The sequence below is a fragment of the Balaenoptera ricei genome, chromosome 4 (genome assembly GCF_028023285.1).
Source record: "Balaenoptera ricei isolate mBalRic1 chromosome 4, mBalRic1.hap2, whole genome shotgun sequence".
Classification (NCBI taxonomy): domain Eukaryota; kingdom Metazoa; phylum Chordata; class Mammalia; order Artiodactyla; family Balaenopteridae; genus Balaenoptera; species Balaenoptera ricei.
Genome location: NC_082642.1, coordinates 80,122,608 through 80,142,599, shown reverse-complemented (window position 1 = coordinate 80,142,599; position 19,992 = coordinate 80,122,608). Strand labels below are relative to the sequence as shown.

The 19,992-nt window shown below is 47.2% G+C and overlaps 1 protein-coding gene across 1 annotated transcript in view; it reads left to right on the top strand.

Annotated features, from left to right (window-relative positions):
• The window catches only part of DGKG (diacylglycerol kinase gamma), a 164,015-nt gene that overhangs the window by 91,319 nt on the left and 52,704 nt on the right, over window positions 1–19,992 (top strand). Inside the window, exon 20 of the mRNA XM_059920727.1 lies at window positions 16,947–17,037. Within this exon, the coding sequence (XP_059776710.1) occupies window positions 16,947–17,037 (91 nt within the window). The remainder of the gene's footprint in view (window positions 1–16,946; window positions 17,038–19,992) is intronic.

Below are 19,992 nucleotides of genomic sequence, written 5' to 3'. Positions count from 1 at the left end.
AATGTTGAAAATATCAATGAAGGAATAAATTATTCTTCCAAGTATTTCCAGAGCCAAAATGTCAGGGTTCCTGAAACACGGGGACCTTTATATACTGAGCCTTGCTGAAGGGTTAGGCTAGTGCAGGCTGTTAAATCAGACAGAGACCCAGGGAGAGAGGAGGAGAGGTAACCCCAGGGGGAAACGGAAAGAAGAGGATAGAAATAAGGGGAACCAGCTCTGCTAACCTGGGGGAGTTAGTACATATCAGGGCCAGAAAAACTATGGAAACCAACCAACTTTCGTACAAACTCTAAACCTTGATGCATGCTGTTTGCTTGTGGAAGTAGAAATCCATTTTGAAAAAAAATCCATAAGTCAGTCTCTCTTTTCTGCCACCACAATTTCAGATTCTCTCATGCAGAAGTTGACTTAGGTGGCTTTTAAACTTAGCAGAATGTGTTTTTTTGTTTGTTTGTTTTTAGCTCCAGAGAAAAGAATATCAGATCTTATTCACCCTTAATCGTACTTTACTAATTAAAACGTTGGAGAATTACTGTCCTTTTGTATAAGGGCATTTCTGTGATACAGAGTCCATCTTTATATTTAGAGCTGATGTGATTAGCGTATTCATTCCAATATATTTTCCTTAAACTCTTCATACTTGCACATGTTTTATTAAAAGGAGTTTGGAAGAGTAATAGATACTCTCAAGAAAGATTCAAATGATTAATTCCTCATTTAAAGCACTTTTCTTTTTTTTTTTTTTTTTATAGCTACTTTATTTATTTATTTTATTTTATTTTTGGCTGTGTTGGGTCTTCGGTTCATGCGAGGGCTTTCTCTAGTTGAGGCAAGCGGGGGCCACTCCTCATCGCGGTGCAGGGACCGCTCTTCATCGCGGTGCGCGGGCCCTTCACTATCGCGGCCCCTCCCGTCGCGGGGCACAGGCTCCAGACGCGCAGGCTCAGCAGTTGTGGCTCACGGGCCCAGCTGCTCCGCGGCATGTGGGATCCTCCCAGACCAGGGCTCGAACCCGTGTCCCCCGCATTAGCAGGCAGACTCTCAACCACTGCGCCACCAGGGAAGCCCTAATTCCTCATTTAAATCAACATCTGCTAAAGAAAATTTTACTGCATTCATTATTTGGCCAAAGGAAATTCTGAATTCATCTTCTTGCTATACTTATTAGGAAACTCAGTAACTCTCTTTAGTGAAATAAGTGAATTATCTCTCAAGAAACCCTGAGCAAATGGCTTTACAACTCCATGTCTCAGGCTGTGTCACCCTTATGCGAAATGTAGATGCTAATCCCTCACGAGTTAGTCACTTCTCTGATTCTTAATTTTCTGGCGTGTAAATGGAAATTACAATGATCTCACAAGATGCTTATGAGAATTAGAGTAGATAAATAAATGGATTTGAAATGTTTCAGGTGCTGGTGTGATGCTATTTGTTATACAGGAATTTGTCAGGAGGACATACAGCAGTATATGTGTGAGTACATGGCAGAATCTCTCATTTAAATGCATAGTGTTGTGATTCTTACCTATAATAACAACATATAGAATCTTAGCTTTGGACTGGATTTTAGGTTTTAACCCCCTTCCCAGTATAAGCATCCCTTCTACAAACATCACTCTGAGAGAGGTCTTCAGAGCTCTACTTTGAAGATTACAGATCTCTACTTTGAAGATTGTAGGAGTGGTGGTGGGGGTTTTTATTTGTTTTTTGTTTTTTGTCTTTTTTGCCTTACCACTTCACATTTTACTAAGAAAGCCTTTTCCCGATCTTCTAATGCTCTTCAATGAATGAGGGGCTCTCCTTGTTCCAAGAGTGTACTTATACCCTCAAGTTGTCAAAGTATCAGGGACTTAACATAATTGCTGAATATTCATGTTTATTGAACCTACACTTAGGTTGAAATTCCTCACTGTCTAGTAACAAGATGTTTTCTATTCTGTTGAATGAAGAGTCCCTTTAATCTTGAAAGTGGACCATTTTGGAGAGCATTCCAAAGTGCCAATCAAGCCAAGTACCCTACCTTGCCTTTGAACTCAATGAGCTGAAAGTGTGTCTGTAATCTCCAGCTTTGGGTTACCACAGGGCAAGAGGTGGTAGGAATGTCATGGATAAATTAAAACCCCAAACTGTTAATCTCAGTGAAACTTTTATTGGAGCCGTCAACACAGAGCATTCTAGTTAATCAGGTTCTCCCTTTTGTCTTCTGTCCCACCTCATCCCTGAACTTGGGGAGGGAGAGGGGTGGAGGCTTCTTATAATCAGGGTTTCTGCAAACACTTGCAGGGTTGGGGGTGAGGAAAATACAACAGGATGCCCTCCAACTTGAGCCGATGGCCTGGTTCATGATTTGTACTTATAATCATGTTCCCCACCCAACTGGAGATGAGTGTACTACAGAAAAATTAAATGACCAACAGTAAGTCAATGGGTTAGAAAAGAAGAAGAGATTTGGGGACTGGATAACTTGTCCCTTAATTATCAAGACTTGATAGTATAATGTTAACATTCATAATAACCATCCATGTGTGCAAAGTGGGAAATTCAGGGGCAAGGTAAACATGAACTTAAGCTACTTCTGCAGTAGTTAAAGGACAAGTTCATTACTTGGTGTTCCATGATTGCTGAATAGTTGATAACTTACCAGGTTGTACCTGATTTATAAACATAGAACAACTGAAAAGAATTTTCCCCCGAAAAGGTGGGCTTGGGTTGATATTTCATTTCTGTGCACATGATCTTTACAAATACCAACAGCTTCAGCTCTTACTGTCCTGCAGCTGGTCAGACCTTCAAACCAGACACATATTAGGACTCATAACCAAAGGTACCAGAGCACAGATGGAAAGGATCAGATTGGGAAGGAAGTGGGAGAGACACTTTTGAGGCAGCTTTTAGGATGATTCCCAGGAGGAAACTACAGAGGTCTGTATGAGGGGTCACAAATCCAAATGTCAGCAGAGACAGGCAGTTAATGTAAATGAGGGAAGTGGGAGGATATAAGGCTTTAAGGAGTGGTGGTAACTCTGGCAAAGTGGAGAGCATATACCCTGTGTAATGCGAGCAGCCAGTACTCAGCTCTGGTCAATTGTTGCCAGGTTGGAAAGCAACCCAGTGTTAACAGATCTGATTTCTCAAGAGAAGCTGGGCTCCAGGTGTTTATGTAAAATATCTTCCAATTTTAAAAACCGCTGTGCAAGTCAAACACCTTTCCAAGCCTCATAAGATCTGTAGGCCTCCAAGTTGTCACACTGATGCCCAGGAAATATAAACTTAGGGATATGATGGGGGCCAATTACTTTTTTTTTTTTTGCTCCACCATGGTCACAAATTATTGGTGTTGCAAATGTAAACTGGTCTCCTACCGAAGGAGAGAATGAATAGGCTTGAGGAAACCTAAGAGGTCAGTGTCTTTGCACTGATGAAGGGTTCTTAGATATCCTAAAAGAAATGATCCAGAAAGAAAAGGCACTCAGAAGGTCAAAGAGAACATAAAGCAGAATCAGAGTTTGATTAATAAGTAGATATAACATAGAAATAAAGAGGGAAGGCCCAATCCCTTTTGGGGAGAAAAAAATTAAAGTATGAGATTGTACTCGAAGGAGATAGATTTGGACCTTCTGGAGAAGGGAAAGTAGAACAGCTAACAGGATCATCATGAGGTTTGATGAGCGCCTGTGGGAGTCACAATCAGGTTGTCTTCAAGCAATTAGCATTGGTTAAAGTGCATTCCACGGGATGTTAAAAGGAGAGGCACAGGAAGACAGGGGAGCTCAATCATGGGAAAATTCAAAGTTAAATCTATTTCTTTTCTGTATGATAATGTAGAGCCTTTAGTATACGTAGATTCTAACCTATTGAGACCATACAAAAGCAGGATAAATTATTTAGTCTCCCAAATTTAGTTGACCACAGAATCCCCATACCCCAGAGCGTCTTGTGAGACCAATATTTTGCTGAATTCACATTGGTGAAAACCCCTGCGTTAAAGACAAAAAGGAGTAAACATGCTCAAATAACCCATAGACTATTTCTCCCTTCTGGCCATGGGTGTGGGAACAAGTCACTCATCCAGAGGAATCCTGGTTAGTATCTCTGGTGACTCTGGTATCTGGGGTAGGAAACTAAGGGACATGGGGCAGAGGTGATGCTCTAGTCTCTTCCTCAGCCATTAGTCAAGATTTTAGAAGAAACAGGCATGCGCGTATGGGGAACACGAGCTGCTCTGTAACTGAGCTGAGAACGCCTATTCCTCTGGACCATGGATTTGGATGCTGTAATGACAGGCCCCTTGGCAAGGAATTGGGAGCTTGTCACATAAACCAAGAAAAATATTTTTGGCCGGAGACTTGAAGACCAAACAGGAGAGCTTTAAAATGAGATTTAAAGGGGATAAAGTAGAATGTTCAAATGAAACTCTAAAATCACAGCCAACAGAGGGGCAGCAGGTGTGAGCTAGAAATATGAGGCCTGGGAAAGGGGGTGCTAAGCAGTTATCGGAGGGACTGGCAGTGGGGTCACATCCACAGTGGGGAGACGTTTGCCAACTGCACAGTGAGGGGGCAAAGTGAACAGGGGAGACAAGCATGACCTCCGAGACAACAGAGATCTGGTGGGTAGAACACACAGCCAGAACGCCATGCTAGGTCAGGGTGACAAGTTCACATGATCACCGTCACTGAAATAGGTGTTAGGAGTGTGTACATAAGTAGAAGAAGTCACAAACGTCCGAGTGGAAGCAAAGCCAAGAGCATACAGATGAGATTTTCAAAAAGGCAAAAAAGAAAGGATTTTGCTGGCGGTGTATACTGCAGTCTTCTCAGGCAGAGGGAGGCTCTGGCTGATGCCTTCCCATTTAAGATTTTTTCAAAGCAGCACAGGAAGAAGATGGAATAAAGATGGGAAGAGGATATTTATTCAGGTATCTGCCCCATCAAATGAATTGTTGACTTGCCTTGCTAACAATTTCATGATTTAAAAGGTAGAGGGAGCAAGGAGGGAACTGCCTTACTCTGTATTTAATTCTGACCAGGAAGCATCCAACTGGCTTATGGTGTGGAAGGCACAGGAAACTTCGGAGAAAGTAACCAGATCATCGTGCAGTTTTATGAAAGCCAAAGGAAGAAATACGATGCATACTTGAGTCGTGCCCTTTCCTCCCCTTCCTACCTCTTCTGCTTCTTACTTCCCTCTGGCAACTCCAGTCCCAGTCTAATCAGAATTCCAGCCCAGACTTCAGGGTGGCCACCAGGGATTTTAGGGTGGAAGAGTCCCCATGTTTCTTTTCCAGGAAGTTGAGGAAAGCAAATATTCTCCAATCCAAATTCAGCAGGAAAGACGTGCCATTTGTATTTCAAGTTGGGACTCAGAATCCATGAGGCCACAAAGCCAGTTTTATACGTGGCAGTGGAGTTCTATTCCTTCATTATTTGAGTGTATGTCAGAGGACCCACATATACATTCTCAACTAATATTCCCAACAACCCCTGCAAGGTAGGAAATATCATCCCAATTCAAAGATGAAGAAACTAAGGGAAAGAGACTAAATGACTTGCCCAAGGCCACATAGCAAGTAAGTAACTGACCTGGGGCTGGAACCCAGGCCTTTCTAGCTTCTAACCAGGGCTTTTAGCTCTACCAAGCTGTGTCCAAAACTAGACATTGGATACCTAACAGGCTAATCGCCTTTGGTAGTTACTCTGAGAACCCAATCTCAACATAACATTGTTTCTATGGGAAAATGTGCTCCAAGTGACAAACAACTGGCTTAAGCATGGAACTTTTGTAACCTGACCTATCACAAATGGGGCAGCGCCTCAAGCTCAGAAAGGCTGGTCGTGGGAGGGAGAGATATTCAACCAGCACCCCTCAGACACCACGATACCACTCGAGGCCAGCCGTGCATTTGCCAAGAAACAACAGCCCCAAACGCATCTGCAAAATAACCACATAGCACCCACCACAGAAGACAGGTGTGAGGACCCCGTGAGGGGACCCTTTGGCTCCTGAAGCAGCTAGTGCGGGTCCAGCACAAAATAGACACTGGATAAGTGGGGACTGAGGGATTCCCAACAGCTGGGGGTGACCTGGAGTGGAGGGCACGGAGAGGGAGGGGAAGCTCTGCCGTCTCTCTCGGGGCCTCCCTGGGAATGCTGGTAGCGTGCATTGCGGTAGGGTGAGGGTGTGGACCTGCTTTGGGGGCTTGCCTCCTGCTCCCCGAGACAGTTCCTCAGTTTCTAACCTTGGTTGCTCAGGACCCAGGAAGTGGCCTTCCTCAGCAGGAGCTTCTGAGGGCTTCCTCAGCCTACCTTCTCCAGGTGTTCAGGGCTATGTTCTAATCTGCCGTCCTCCCCACCTCGGCCCTAACCGTCCCCTCCTGCCTTCAGATACCAGCTTCCTGGGCTGATGGATGTGTGAGTGCTGGCAAAACGTAGCTCGGAATCAAAAAGCTGTACAACAGCTAAGCAGTTGTTACAGAACCTTAGAGACCCCACACCCATCTGCCTTTGCCCCTTTCCCTCCGGGAGCAGGATTGCTTTTTGTCCCCGTATTGGATTTTGCTGTCTGAGAACTGTGCGATCGAGCTTATTCAGAGCCCTGTAGCCTCAGCCAAATAGGCCTGAAGGGGATTTTCATTCCACAAATAAATCTTCAAAGGGAGAAAGGATTGCTAAAAACAGCCAAACTCGGTGAGATTTTTATTTTATTTTTATTTTTATTTTTACGTTTTTGGATGGGGGACGGTAGCTGTTTTCTCCTGGCAAGTACAGATACTGACTGCAAGACACTCAGGCCCTCAGGAGAGGAAAACCCTAGCTGCCTCACCCGCTGTCTCTCCTGAGGGTCACCCCCAAAGTGGCAGGACCATGTGGTGGCATTCCCATCACCGCGGCGGTTCTCAAGTCGGGCTTTGGAGAGACCCCGGGGCCTCAGAGCATCAGAGGCCGTGAGTGTGCTCGGTACCCGTGGATGGAGAGCCTGAGAGAAGCCTCCCTGTTTGGGCCTGGGTGTGTGCCTGCACACACGTGTGTCTCCGGGTGCTGCACTGGGGGAGGGTCCGGTTTCAGACTTTGGCTGGCTTCGTGCTGGAGTCCTGCCCTTAGCAGGAGATACTGTCGGGTGCCGGGCAGAATTCGGGAGCGCCAACCAAAGGAGACTCTGTCCCTAGTCCACGGAAACAAACTGTCTTGGGTGCAAGAGAAGGGTCACTGCTCAGAGGGAGCAGATTCTCTGCAGTTTAGAATTACCCTTGAAGGGGTAGAGACACTGCTCTGGATGAGGCCAGTGGGTTTGGCCCTTTGTTACTTTGGGGCAAGAGTGGAGACCGGAGACCATCAGGGAGACCCAGACTGCACACTCTGTGGGGAAAAGCACCGCGGGGTCCTGAGCAACGAGCCAGCCAACCTCGAGCTGGAGCTCGTGGCCTTCCCGTGGCCTGAGCGGTAGATGTGATCAAAGCCAGCCCACAGGCAGGCATGAGAATGGCCCGCAGCTTTGCAGTCACCAGCCCTTGTGGCTTTGGCTGACCTTTCCACTTCTCTCAGATGCCTTTGGGGCATAGCCGCAGGAGGAGCGGGGGGAGTGGAAGCGTAAGGGATAAGGATGGGGAGTTGGGAGCTGGGGTTCGAATTCCAGCCACTGCATCCTCGAGGACTGGTCTCAGTTTCCTAATCTGTACCCTGAGAAGGCTGCTATGGTTTAGAAAGGAAGCACCATCCAGAGCTGGTATGGAGTGATGGTTCTGCATGCACCCAGATCGTATCCAGTAGTGCACTATTTTTATTTATTCTTCGCCACCAGCCCCCCACCATCGGTGCCATACTGAATAAGATTTCTGTCAGCCATAAGGCTGTTCTAAGTAATCATTCATTTTCCATCTTTATGAATCAACAATATCCATTTGCCATTCAATCAGTTCCTCTGGTTGCCAAGAGTAACCGATGTAATTGATTTTATTCCATTTGACGTCACAAAACACTTTAACCCACTAGTTAGTCTGTGCAGTCTTTGTTGTGAGTAAATGCCCAAGTACTATTACGTATTAAGAAATGTTGACAGCAACTCATGGACTCCTTCCATACTTTGGAATATTCCTTGGAACCTGTGATCTCCTGGCTGGGAATCCCTGGACCCCAAAGTTCCCTTAAGTGCAAACACTCTGTCATCTGTGATTTTGCAGGTAACTTTTCACACATGAAAATGACTTCAGAAGTGCCTTCATAGGTTATTAAGAGGATTCGATCTATATACTATAAAATACATGCTAGGCGGGTTTCTCCCTCCTTTCTTGGTCTTTTCATTTTCTTTAGACCCTTCTTGAGTGCTCCCCTCTTTCTTGTTCCCCATACCTCTGCCCACACGCTCCTGGACTCTGGTCTCCAGTCCTCCCGTCCATTCACCACCCTAGATTTTTCTGAGCGCCATAAACACCAGTCTTGTCCCCAGTATGGAAAAAAGCCAGGGAATACCTCGCCCCTTGAGCTGAGCCAAGACAAATCTGTTGGCAGGAACAGCGGGCACAAGAGTCACACTCAGAGAACAGAAACAGGTATTTATAAAGCCTGCTTCCTGACTGCTGGGGGCTCACTCTCCCTTGTACCAAAGGGGTCACCGCCTCCTCTTGGAAGAGCCCCTGCCATCCACAGCTCTGTGCCTGCAGGTCACCGAGTGCCATTCCAGTGAACAGCGAGAGCAGGGGACAGCATGCAGGGTGGATTCGGTGTGGTGACAAGCTCTCTGATGGGCCAGGGCAGCTGGGTGTGCAGGTAACACAGATGGCCTCTGCAGCACCTGTGAGGTGACAGTTAGTGGTCCCTTACAGGACTGGACATCCTGGCCTTAGAACTAAGCCTACCTACCTTGGCTTTTATTTTTCTTTTTGAAACCTTTGATCTAAACTTTAGTTAACACAATTACTAAGCGTCCAAAAGCACTTGGGATTCAAATAATGTAAAATGTTAACAGATAAAGTAGTCTCGGTATTATTGCTAACAGTCGTCATTCAGCTCGAGTTGCATTTGCCCTTCCTGTGTTGCTATCATACCTGTCTGGTTGTGCTAGATTACTATTTTCCTGAATAACCTGGCACCAGTCTACTGTCTTTAGTAGTCATAGCAATACCACCACCAGTAACCCAGCAAACCCATGGTATTAGGTGAGATCATTTGTTTTTGTTTTTTAGTTGAGATGAACCTTATGAAAATGTATAGCTAGTGTACTGAAGTAGCCTGTTGGCTAGGCATAGTTCTCCCTGGATGTGTAGTTTTTGGCCTATACAGTGTGCTTTTAAAGAGTTGAACTGGTTGCAACTTTAATAATCAGGAGATTTTACATAAAACACATTTCTGGCATCTTTGTAAAAAATGGCAGCTCTGGCAATACTTGGGCCCACACTTCTACACGGCACTGGTTGTGGTGCACGTGGGCCATCCGACCCTACCCTGTATCCTGTTATCTCAGGTTGTTCACGGAGCTTGGAGAAATCTCAGAAATCCATCGTTCTGAGCCCTTCATTATAGGATGAGGAAACTGAGTCTGGGAGTCCCCAAGTAACTCTTGCGGTATCACCTTCTAGTGTGTATGAGAACTGGGGCTGGAGGGGAGTCTCCTGCCCACTGGCCCAGCATGGCCCCCATATCATTCGGCTCCCTCAGCACAACACAGAGCACCATCACGTGGGCAGCATCTGCTTCACTGGGCTGAGAGAGGCCTAACTGACTGATCGAGTCATGACCCACTCAGGGAACCTGATTATCAAAGTCCAAACCACAAAGAGGAATACCTTCACTTCAAGGGCTCCTATTTCTAGAAATAGCTCTAGTGTCTTCTTTGTAGCCTTCTACGTCCAAAGAGATGTTTTCATGTTTTGATGACTTCAAAAGTCTCCTGCCCTTAAAACTTCATAGATGATCAGAAAAGGGCCACCAGAAGCTCGTTGCCTTTGCTGGTGAAAATGCCCAGCAGCTAGCTTGGTTTTTCTTGGGGACATCCTTGAAGACGGGCTATTCATAGGCTGTCAGGATGGTGACTGAATCCAGCCCTAAATTGCTGACAAATATAAAAGAACATTTTTAATTCGTCTCATTTTCCCCTCATCTGTCAAATGAAAAGATTCAACTGATAATCAATATTATTTTCTTAGAAAGCAGGGGGAAATTAAGAAAGCCCAGAAATAGAATCAACCCATGGTGTCACTGCTGCTGTTTGCCGCTCCTCCATGTGACTGAGAGTCCCTTGGAGCCCAGGCAAGGGGCTTCTGCCCCAAGAACAGGTTCACCAGGGTAGTTTAGACCCTGACAGTGAACCTAGGAGTTTCGTGGACCTGGAAACCATCCTCAGGACAACTGGTTAAGGATTAGTCATCTCCAGCTGAAAGGTGATTATGAGAAGGAAAGAAATGGTGGGCCAAAAAAAACTCAGGAAGAGGGATGCAGAAAAAGCAGTCCAGAAGTCATTAAAACATTGTTAGTTTTATTTTCTTCAAAAAATATTGGCTGCCTGGGATAGACCGGCACACTGCTCCTGCCCTTACCCCTGCAGCCTTTGGGGAGCGAGTCTCCCAGTGAGTGTGTCTCCTAGCAACAAGATAGAACAGTCAGGGAGCACTTTCCATGTGTTGAACACCTGCTTGGTGCTTTGCATTTGCCACGTGAGCTTCACAACTCTGCTGGGTAGAAAATAACATTCCCATTTTGTAGAAGAAGAAATGAAGGGTCAAAGAACTGAAATAACTTGTCTAACCAGGAAGTGGCAGAGCCAGGCATGAACCCTAGGCTCACGGATTCCAAATGCCATGTTCCTGTACAACTGAAAATGAAACAGACAAAAACCAGTGCCCCATGCAGCAGCAGCAAACCTCCAGCAAGGGCTAAGGGTAAAGTGGCGGGGGAGACATCTCCAAAAGACAAGAGGAACGCTGGCAGTCAGCCTGTCTACTTAGCAGGAAGAGTGGGGGCTTTGTCAAATTATAGGGTATCACATGCCTGTTGGCTTTTACCAAAGGCTTTGGAAAGGTGCTGGTGCTGGTAGAGGGAAAAGGGGAAGGGGAAAAGAGAAGATGAGGCAGAGGTGAATTTGCTTCAACCTGTGAATTTCTTATTTGTATCAAGAGTACCTACTCATAGGATTCTTCCAAGAATGGAAAGAGATAATATGTGTAAAATATTTATCAGAGTGCAAAACCAAAAGCCCAAAGCCTCCCTGATGAGAGGCTTTCTCTACTTCCAGATCAACAAATAACCTGTTGATTATATGCTATACAAATCTGCTCTGCCAGTGTAGACAGAACCAAAGAATCCAGATTACTGCTCCCTGGTGTCTCGGTACACAATGACAGTAGGCTGGGAGCTTGCCTTCCTTCCTGTTTTCAGAGCAGCTGAGAAACCTTTAGGGAACCCGGCCTCAGATAGGCCTGCCAGTGAAGTCCTTGGCGACAACCTCCCAACATATACAAAGAGAGGGTCTGTCTTGTCTTCTCTGTGTCACTTGGCCTGTGTCAACCTCACCCCAGGTTGGCCTGAAGACAACCTCCACCTGAGGGCCCACCATTAGTGGGCCTCAATCATCTCCACCTGATCAACCTTTATCCCAAGAGGAGTCTCTTCCTTCTTCTGCCCCTACCCCCATGGCCCCAGCCTTTGTACTTTCAAACATTTTGGTGGCCAGGACAGAGGCAACCAAAGTAATCCTCCTCTGTATTATCTAATATAAGGCTAGCGGCAATTTTTCTGAGAAACAAGATATGTGACCTTCATTAGGAAGATAGTACTTTGATTATTGACAGGCCATTGGTGACATTCAATCAACAAACTTTTAATGTGTATAGGGGATGAGGGCCTATAGACCAAGAGCTGTTCTAGATGATTTTACATGTCTCATTCAGTATCTATAACATTCTGTGAATTAGGTATTTACCCATTTTAAGAGTAAGGAGGCTCAGAAAAGTAAAAAAAATGCTCAAAGTTATATAACCCATAAAGGGCAGAGTCAGAATTTGAAGGCAGGGCTCCTCGATTCCATCGTGGGGTCTTTGCATTAGGCCACACTACCCTCTCTTGTTATGAGTGGCCAAAATTGGCCGGCGTTGAAGCTGAAGTTGGAGGTACCCAAGGAACAATTTACGTTTGTCTCCCAGCTTTCCCTGTTTCACTCTGTGTAGGAGATGGTGCAAGGGCACTGCCTCTGCCTCATTTCTGGGTGAGCAGAGAGAATGAAAGGTGCAGGGTGTCCTGGGAGCATCTGGCTTTTCTAGGGATCAATTCTGGTCTCCCTGACTTTCTGAGACTGTGTAGATTCAAGACCAGGAGGTTCCTGTGACAAATCCAATTGAAACTCCTCTAGAACCTCCCTGGCCACTGGGACCTGGGGGAGGGGGGCGGGGGGCGACACACACTCTTCATCAGACAGCATTTCCTAGTGCATGATGCAGCCACTAACACCCCAGGCCCACACCTGCATCCATTTCACAGCCTCGTGAAGGACAACCAGGGCAGCCTAGGCAGTGTAATAGGAGCACACACCACCACACCACACAACATGCAAAAGCATGAGAAGATACCGTGGCAGGGGAGCAAAGCACAGGCTCTGGGGTCCGACAGTCAGGGTTGGGTGTCCCCTCCGCACTTATTTGCTCTGCAACCTTAGGCAACTTACTTCTCCCCCAAGTCTTCCCTGACTTGCAGTAATAGTACCTACTTCACAGGGCTCTTCAGGGAATCGAAAGTGATAGTATACGTGAAATGTTTAGCAGAGTGCAAAACCAAAGAACCATAGGAATAGAATGTATTTACTTCTAACTAAAATGTGCCCGAGTTAAAAGAGGAGAAATAAAAGCTGTCAGATTTCGTCTTTGTTTTTTTTTTTTTTTGGCCGCACCATGCGGCATGCAGGGATCTTAGTTCCCCAACCAGGGATCGAACCCATGCCCCCTGCATTGGGAGCACAGAGTCTTAACCACTGGACCGCCAGGGAAGTCCCAAAAGCTGTCAGATTTTGAACACATAGTTCCCTGTGGGGCAGAGGTTAGCATCTTGGGGAAGCTATTAAAAGTATGTAAACTCTGTGAGGCAGAGATCCTGCCTGTCTTACTCATCACTTATCTCCAGGCCTTTATGCAGTGCCTGGTCCATAGTATGGCTCAATAGATGATGTATGGATGGGTGAATGGATGGATGAGTGCATGTGTGGGTGGGTGGATGGATGGATGGATGGACAGATGAGCCACAACACAAAAGTGCTGTCCTTCAATTACAAAGAGGACTGCCACTGGAGAATTGATCTGCGCCACTCTCTCAGTGAACAGCACCTGCCATCAATCATGCCATCTCAGACAAAAACTTGGGTGTCACTTTGACTATTCTTTCTTACTCACTCCTTACAACAAACCAGCCCTGTCAATTCCACCTCCTGTATTTTAGTTTGTGAATCCCTTCTCTTCTCCTGAGCTCTACTATCACTACCTTTGTTCAGGTCCTTCCCAATTCTCTCCTGGGTTTCTCCTGAGTTTCTACACCACCTAAAAACCATTCTCCAGGCCTCCAGTCTGTACCCACCCCTTGCAGTCCACTCTCCAGACTTGGGACAGAGTGATCTTTAAAAAGCACAAGTCTGTTCAGGTCACTACTGCCACCCCCTATCACCACCCCCACTTAAGGATGGTCCATGACACACTATAGACTTTAAGATAAAGCTCAAACACCTAAACATGGCATCCCAGCCTTTATAATCTTGCTCCTATCTGCCCTTCCAGCCTTATCTGGCCAATCCACCCCTCCTTGAGTTCCAGATCCCCTCCAGCAGGTCTATGCTCTCTCTTACCCTGTGCCATTGCTTGGGCTTTCTCCTCTGCCTAGAATGTTCTTCCTCCACCTTCCCCATTCCTTTCCACATCCTTCGGAACTCATCACCCACCTAGGATGAGTGGTGGTCCCACTAAGCATTGGATGTCCCACCTCCTAGGTGGTCCCAGTGCTTGGCACACGACCCTATGATCTGTTTCCTTGGCTGCCCTTCCCAGGTGTCTGGCCCGTGGAGTGCTGTGTTTTGTTCTTCATTGCACCTAGTGCACCCTATCTAGTCCTGGCACGACAAATATTTCTTGAATAGATAACTACTTTGTCTCACACCAAACGTGCACTTTCTTAAAAGCATATTTGCAATCAACATCATGTCTTTGGACAATCATGTGAGCAGTCAAGATAATTAACCAAGGATTAGGGTGTGGTCTGTGACTCTGGAAAAAATCTATTAGATTAGACATGTCGGGAACATGTATTTTTAACCAAAAGTCAAGACACATGATCTGACAAATATGATCACATATTTTTCTGTCCCAGAAAAATTTGAATGTATAATGTCTACGGCTACCCAACCTGATCTGTCATTTAACCTTATTATGTTATCCAAACATGCCAACTCAAAAGACATTGAAATTATAAGTGATAAGTAAGTAGCTGACAGTCTTGGTGAGTTTATCATGCAGCAAGCATTATGGGAAGTGCTTTGCAGTCATCCCATTTAATCTTCTCAACTACCCCTTGAAGCAGATCTTTTTATTATCTCCACTTTACAGATCAGGAAACTGAGGCTTAGGTTACACAGCCAGCAATGGACACTTAACCAGCAATGGAAGAGCAGTCTGTCTGATCCTCTCAGTCATTCTTTGATACTGACCTAACCATGACCTCTTAACCTTATTAGGTCATCAGAAGAGCCACTTCTGGGCAAAAATAGCATGTGGCTTCTGGAAATTTTTATTAAAACTCTAAATCTCCTGGCAATAACTTTCAAAAGTCATGATTCAGACCAGCAGTGATATTTGAAAATGGAATCATAATGCGGGTCTCCTGGCTGCAGAGATGCTCTCATTGCTGGAGAGGCATCCTCAACCTTGACATTTATGACAATCTGTGTTTTTCCTATTACTGGGTCTTTTGCCATCACTGTCTATTGAAAGGCACTGACCCTCATTCTGTCCTCCCTGAGGAATCCTCTCTTTCAGGGTTAATCGGTCTGTCCTCTTCCTTGGCTGTCATTTCACTGGTATCTAGAGCAATGTTTCTCAAAGTCCTGACAGCTGACCACCTGCATAATGATCACATGGGCACTCATAAAAATGCGTATTCCTGGGCCCCGCCCCACAGCTATCACACAGAATCTCTACAAATGGGACCCCAGGAACTAGCATTTTAATCACATTCGCCAAGTAATTCTTATGAATACTAATGTCTCAGAACCACAAATGTAGTCTCCAGATCCTCACGGCTCCAAGTGTGATCCCTGGACCAGCATTAGCAGCTTATTAGAAAACAAGGAATTCTTATGCCCAAATCCTGAATGACTGAATCAGAATTTGCATTTCAATGAAATCCCCAGGTAGTTTGTATTCACCTTACTGTGCATACAGAGAACTAGCGATCAGAGCAGTGTTTCCTATGTATATCATGGCAGGCATAGAAAACAAAAGCACTTGTTTGGCATCTCTCTCACACAGAAGAGAATGCCAGCTGTGGCATGGGGAGGGGGGGGTGCTCAGCCTGCCCCAGACCCCAACCTGGCCACCCTGAAGGTTGAGGAGATCGGTATCTCAGGCGTACCTGTGCCGCAGCACGCTGGTTGAGAAGCACTGGTCTACTTAAAGCACACCCAGTCCTTCTAACCTTCTTCATGAGCATAACTCCACAAATCTTGCTTATTCTTATTGCCTTCATCATTTGTCATTTCTTCTCCTGCATACCAAGAGTCAGAAACCTTCCCAACTAGGTCTTAGAAGTCTTCACGCAGTGGGAGGACACAGTCTCATCTTCCAGTTCTAGGTGGACTCTTTGAGAAATGTAGAGGGAAAAGTTTTGTCTGTTATTCTAAACAGTCTGACCTAAGGAATACTAGGAAGAAATAAGAGCCTTCTTGCCTTTGAAGAATGCTCCTTTCCTCTTAGCCCACAGATCTGAGGATGGAGGATCCGCAATACGCAAAGCGGCGTCCTCTCTCCTGAAGAGTGTGCCAAGAAGAATGTGATTTTGTTTAACCCTTCCTCAGCAGAATCTGCCAGCTTATAAACTGGACAGTGTCCCTTCTCTTAGCCAGCCCCTGATAAGGGGATGACAGTTGGCATGGAAGGAATGGAATACCTTCAGAAACACTTCCTGGTGAGCCCATCTGATCAAAACGACCAAGTGTCAGGACACACCATCTGACTTCGCAAAGCTCCCAGCTGCGTGGGAACCCCATTGTGGTTTTTTTTTTTCCCCAATAAGGAAAATGTTGAAAATGTTTAAAGTTCAAAATAGTGAGCTCTTCCTTTGAAGCAAACAGAACAAGGATTGTCATAGCCTAAGCAAACACAGTTGAGAAAGAAGTGGGGGGAACTATTGCTAGCAAACAACTCACTTTTTTTCTTCTCTTTCCACCTTGCCTGCAAATCTGTGTCCAATTCTCTCCACTCTGCTTCTCCCAATCAAAGCATAGGCAAAGTAGCACACATTTTAGCTGGTTTAACGTTAGGCTGTTCCCCCTCTGTCCTGAGAGTGTACATCGCTCAAGTCTCAAAGGGCTGTCTGATCGTCCCTTTGTACCCCAACTATTGAAGTTCCTCTGCGTTAGTAGTAGAAAGGACAGTGACCAGAGAGCATGCTGTCCCTTGCCACCTCTGGTTGACTTTCATGGAACTCCTCCCTTGATCCAGATACGGAGGCAAAGCAGGCCTTTCTCCTGCTCTGACCAGGAAGTTCACAGATCCGTTGGCAGTTCACCCAGAGTAGCCATGATGTCTAAGAAATAAATGGGTTTTTCTCTAAGTTCATAGCAAGAACGGTTGGTTAAAAATCTTCCATCCCTGATCCGATTAACAAGTGCTGAAAACATAAGGCTGGGGACACCGACAGCAGAGCTGTTGTACACGACCATTTCAAACACAGAACACTGAGCCATCTTTCTGCTTCGTGGTCCAGGATGAAGAACAAGCTGTGGTACTTTGAATTCGGCACCTCGGAGACCTTCGCAGCCACCTGCAAGAAACTCCACGACCACATAGAGTTGGAGGTGAGTTCCCAAGACTTGCTGGACCTTGGTTCTGCTCCTGGACTGTTACGCACCCTCAGGACATGTCCTGTAGCGTCCTCAAGAGGTGATCCCAAGTGTAGTCCATTGTACATCCATCCTGTTCCCAACACATCCACGGCCTCACTCCCAGGAGGCTCCAGTCGTGGGGCCTGCGTTTCTCGGCCCGTCCAGGGAGTCCTGGGGCTCTGAGACCTAGAGGCCCAGCGGACCCAGGGCCGCAGTCCCTTCCGGCCCTCAGCCCTCTCCCCGCTGTAGCCTTGAAAGTTCCCCTTTTCCAAGAGGTGAAGACAGGTGCTGCCCACGCAGGGAGAGGAGCTGCTGTGAGGGTAGAGGCAATGTCCCAAGCCTGGTAAAAGTCTGGGAACTGATGGCCACAGGGCTGAGGGGTCTGGGGTTGAGGCCGGAGGTGGCCAGACATCCCCCAGCTCGCCCGCCGCTGCTTTCAAGGAGCTGACTCACAGGCACCCAGGGCCGGCTTCATGGGTGTACAACCTGCACAGTCGCTCAGAAGGACCCTTGGTTTAATGCTCTTCTGACACTGTCTTGAAATTCTTGATGATTTTTTAGCAAAGGGCCCTGTATTTGCATTTTGAACCAGGCCCTTCCAATTACACAGACGATCCCGCTGGTGCACTCGTGTTTTCCTCACTCTGCCGGCACTTGGAGCAGCCTGCCTCAGACACTTAGCTTGGCAGCTTCCCATCCCGGCGGATAAGCTGCCCACTTCCCACCTCTCAGCCCGCATCTGCTGGGCTGCTCTCGTGAGGTCTTGTCACTTCTATGAAAAGGTCTGCTTGGTCTCTGGCCACCTGAAAGCCCAAACTTCTCTGCACACCTGCTGTCTCTGCTCTGCTGGACCTCAGGCCCATCGGGTGCCTTGCCCATAGTTCTCAGTTTACCAACCCGCACCGCACCGCCCCCCCAACCCCTTCCCATGGGATTCAGGCCTGTAGTCTTGTTTTCACTTGAGAAAAACAAGTGAAAGGCGGTCAGAGAGTTCGGCGGGGATGGGCTCCTCTCGGCCCATGGGCTTTGTCCCTAAGCCTGCAGTAGCAGTCAAGGGGGCCCCGGGCATCCCTTGGGGGAGGAGCACTTCGCCTGAAGCAGTGTGGGAAAGCCCTGCCACTCCCTGCAGAAGGCAGCCTGCGCTCACAGGGAGTTTTCACAAACAAAACACAAAGCCAGAGATTCTGTGCTTCTCTTTGACTCATCTGCCTGCCTCTCCCCAGCGGTTGCCGGGTTACCAACCCCAGGGTGGGAGGAGCCGCCCCAGCTAATCCCCTGAACTTTTAGCCGGCTCAGTCAGAGGACAGAGAGGCCCAGGAGCCGGGGGCACATGTCCCCAGGTGGTACCACCTCCACCGGGGAAAGGCTGAGGAGCCCGCCGTCCTCTATGGATACGTAAATCCACGGCCAGGGAGCTGCAGGGAAGGAGGAGAGGGCTGGGCTGGAGACTGAACGCGGCTGGAGCTATGTGTGCATTTTTGCTGTTGGCATGATCATCTGCTGGGGTGTCTTTAAATACACCCCAAGTGAGGGACAGCCCTGGCCTAACCGCTGCCAGCTGCAGACACACAGCGACTGCTTGTTCTCCCTGCAGCTGGCCTTGAAACTGTGCCCAGAATAGAGCAGCTCAGCCCCCCTGCCTCTGTGGGCCCCGCCCTCCCAGCTCCCAGCCGGCAGCACCCCGGGCCCCCTCTGAGTCCAATACTCAGCGGCTCTTCTTCAACCGCAGAGGGGGCTGGTGGCCTCTGCAGCGGGGGAGGGTGTTCACACTGTGGGCCGTTGGGGGCTTTGGGAGCACGTCTTATTTTCCTTAGCTCTCCATAATGAGTCTTTTTAGTATTTATTCATGAGGCCAAGGATGGGGGGCTCATATGACAGGCGGCTTCTGACAGCCTGGAGGATTTGGGGCAGGCATCATTTTGTATCCAGGGAGCAGTGGGTGGACGGTCCTGGGTCTTGCGATCCAGAGGAGGTGAAAGAGACAGAAGGGGGAGGCGTGTGAGTGGCAGGTGTTAGGAGGCTGCAGGGCACCACAGGTAGATGTGAGAGCATCAGGGGCCTCAGGAAGAGCAGTAAGAGAAGGTATGTTAAGTGACCTTCTACATGTGGCCACTGCACACAACAGCCCAGGCCTGGGAGAACCAGCACACTCATCAGTTCAAGGTCAGCGATCCAGGGAATAACCCCACACAGGTATTTATACTACATGTCATCGTTTCCAAAGCCCTACCTCAGCCTTTATTCCAGAGTCACACAACAAGCAGGGAGCTAAGTAGGCCAGGTATTCTTATCCCCTCGTCACAGAAAGCAAGCTGAGGCACAGAGGTTTAGAAAGATAAACAGAAGGGAGAGAAAAGCAACAAGGAAGAGGGAAAAAAAAATCACAGGCTCTGACTGCCTACTGTAATGTGTCCTCATTTGATACAATAACCCAGTGAGGCAAGTATTATCATATTTTGTTAAATGAGGAAACTGAGGCTCAGATACATTAAGTAACTTGACCAAGATTTCATTGCTGGAAACTTGTAAGACAGGAGATTTTAGGCATCCTGGAAGGAGTTTAGCTTAGAACACAGTAAATAGAGATTGACCTAACAAGCACTAGAAATTCGGCGAATTTTTCAGCATGGACGCACTGTTTCTTCCTCCTTTACTGAATGTGAGACCACTTGGTCCCCTCTCAGCTGGGGCGGCTGGGCAGGTCTGCTGAGAAATGCTTTAAGAGAACAGAGGGCACAGTCCTACCGCTCATTTGAGGAAGGAGGGGGCTCAGGCTGGACAGGAGGAGAGTCAGAGAGGGAAACTGCCTTAAAGTTTACCAAAGGTCTTCCCACAGCATCTCATTTTATTTTGATCCACAGAACATGCAGGGAAGATATTAATGTCCTCACTTTATGGTTGAGGAACCTAAGGCTGAGAGGTTCAGCG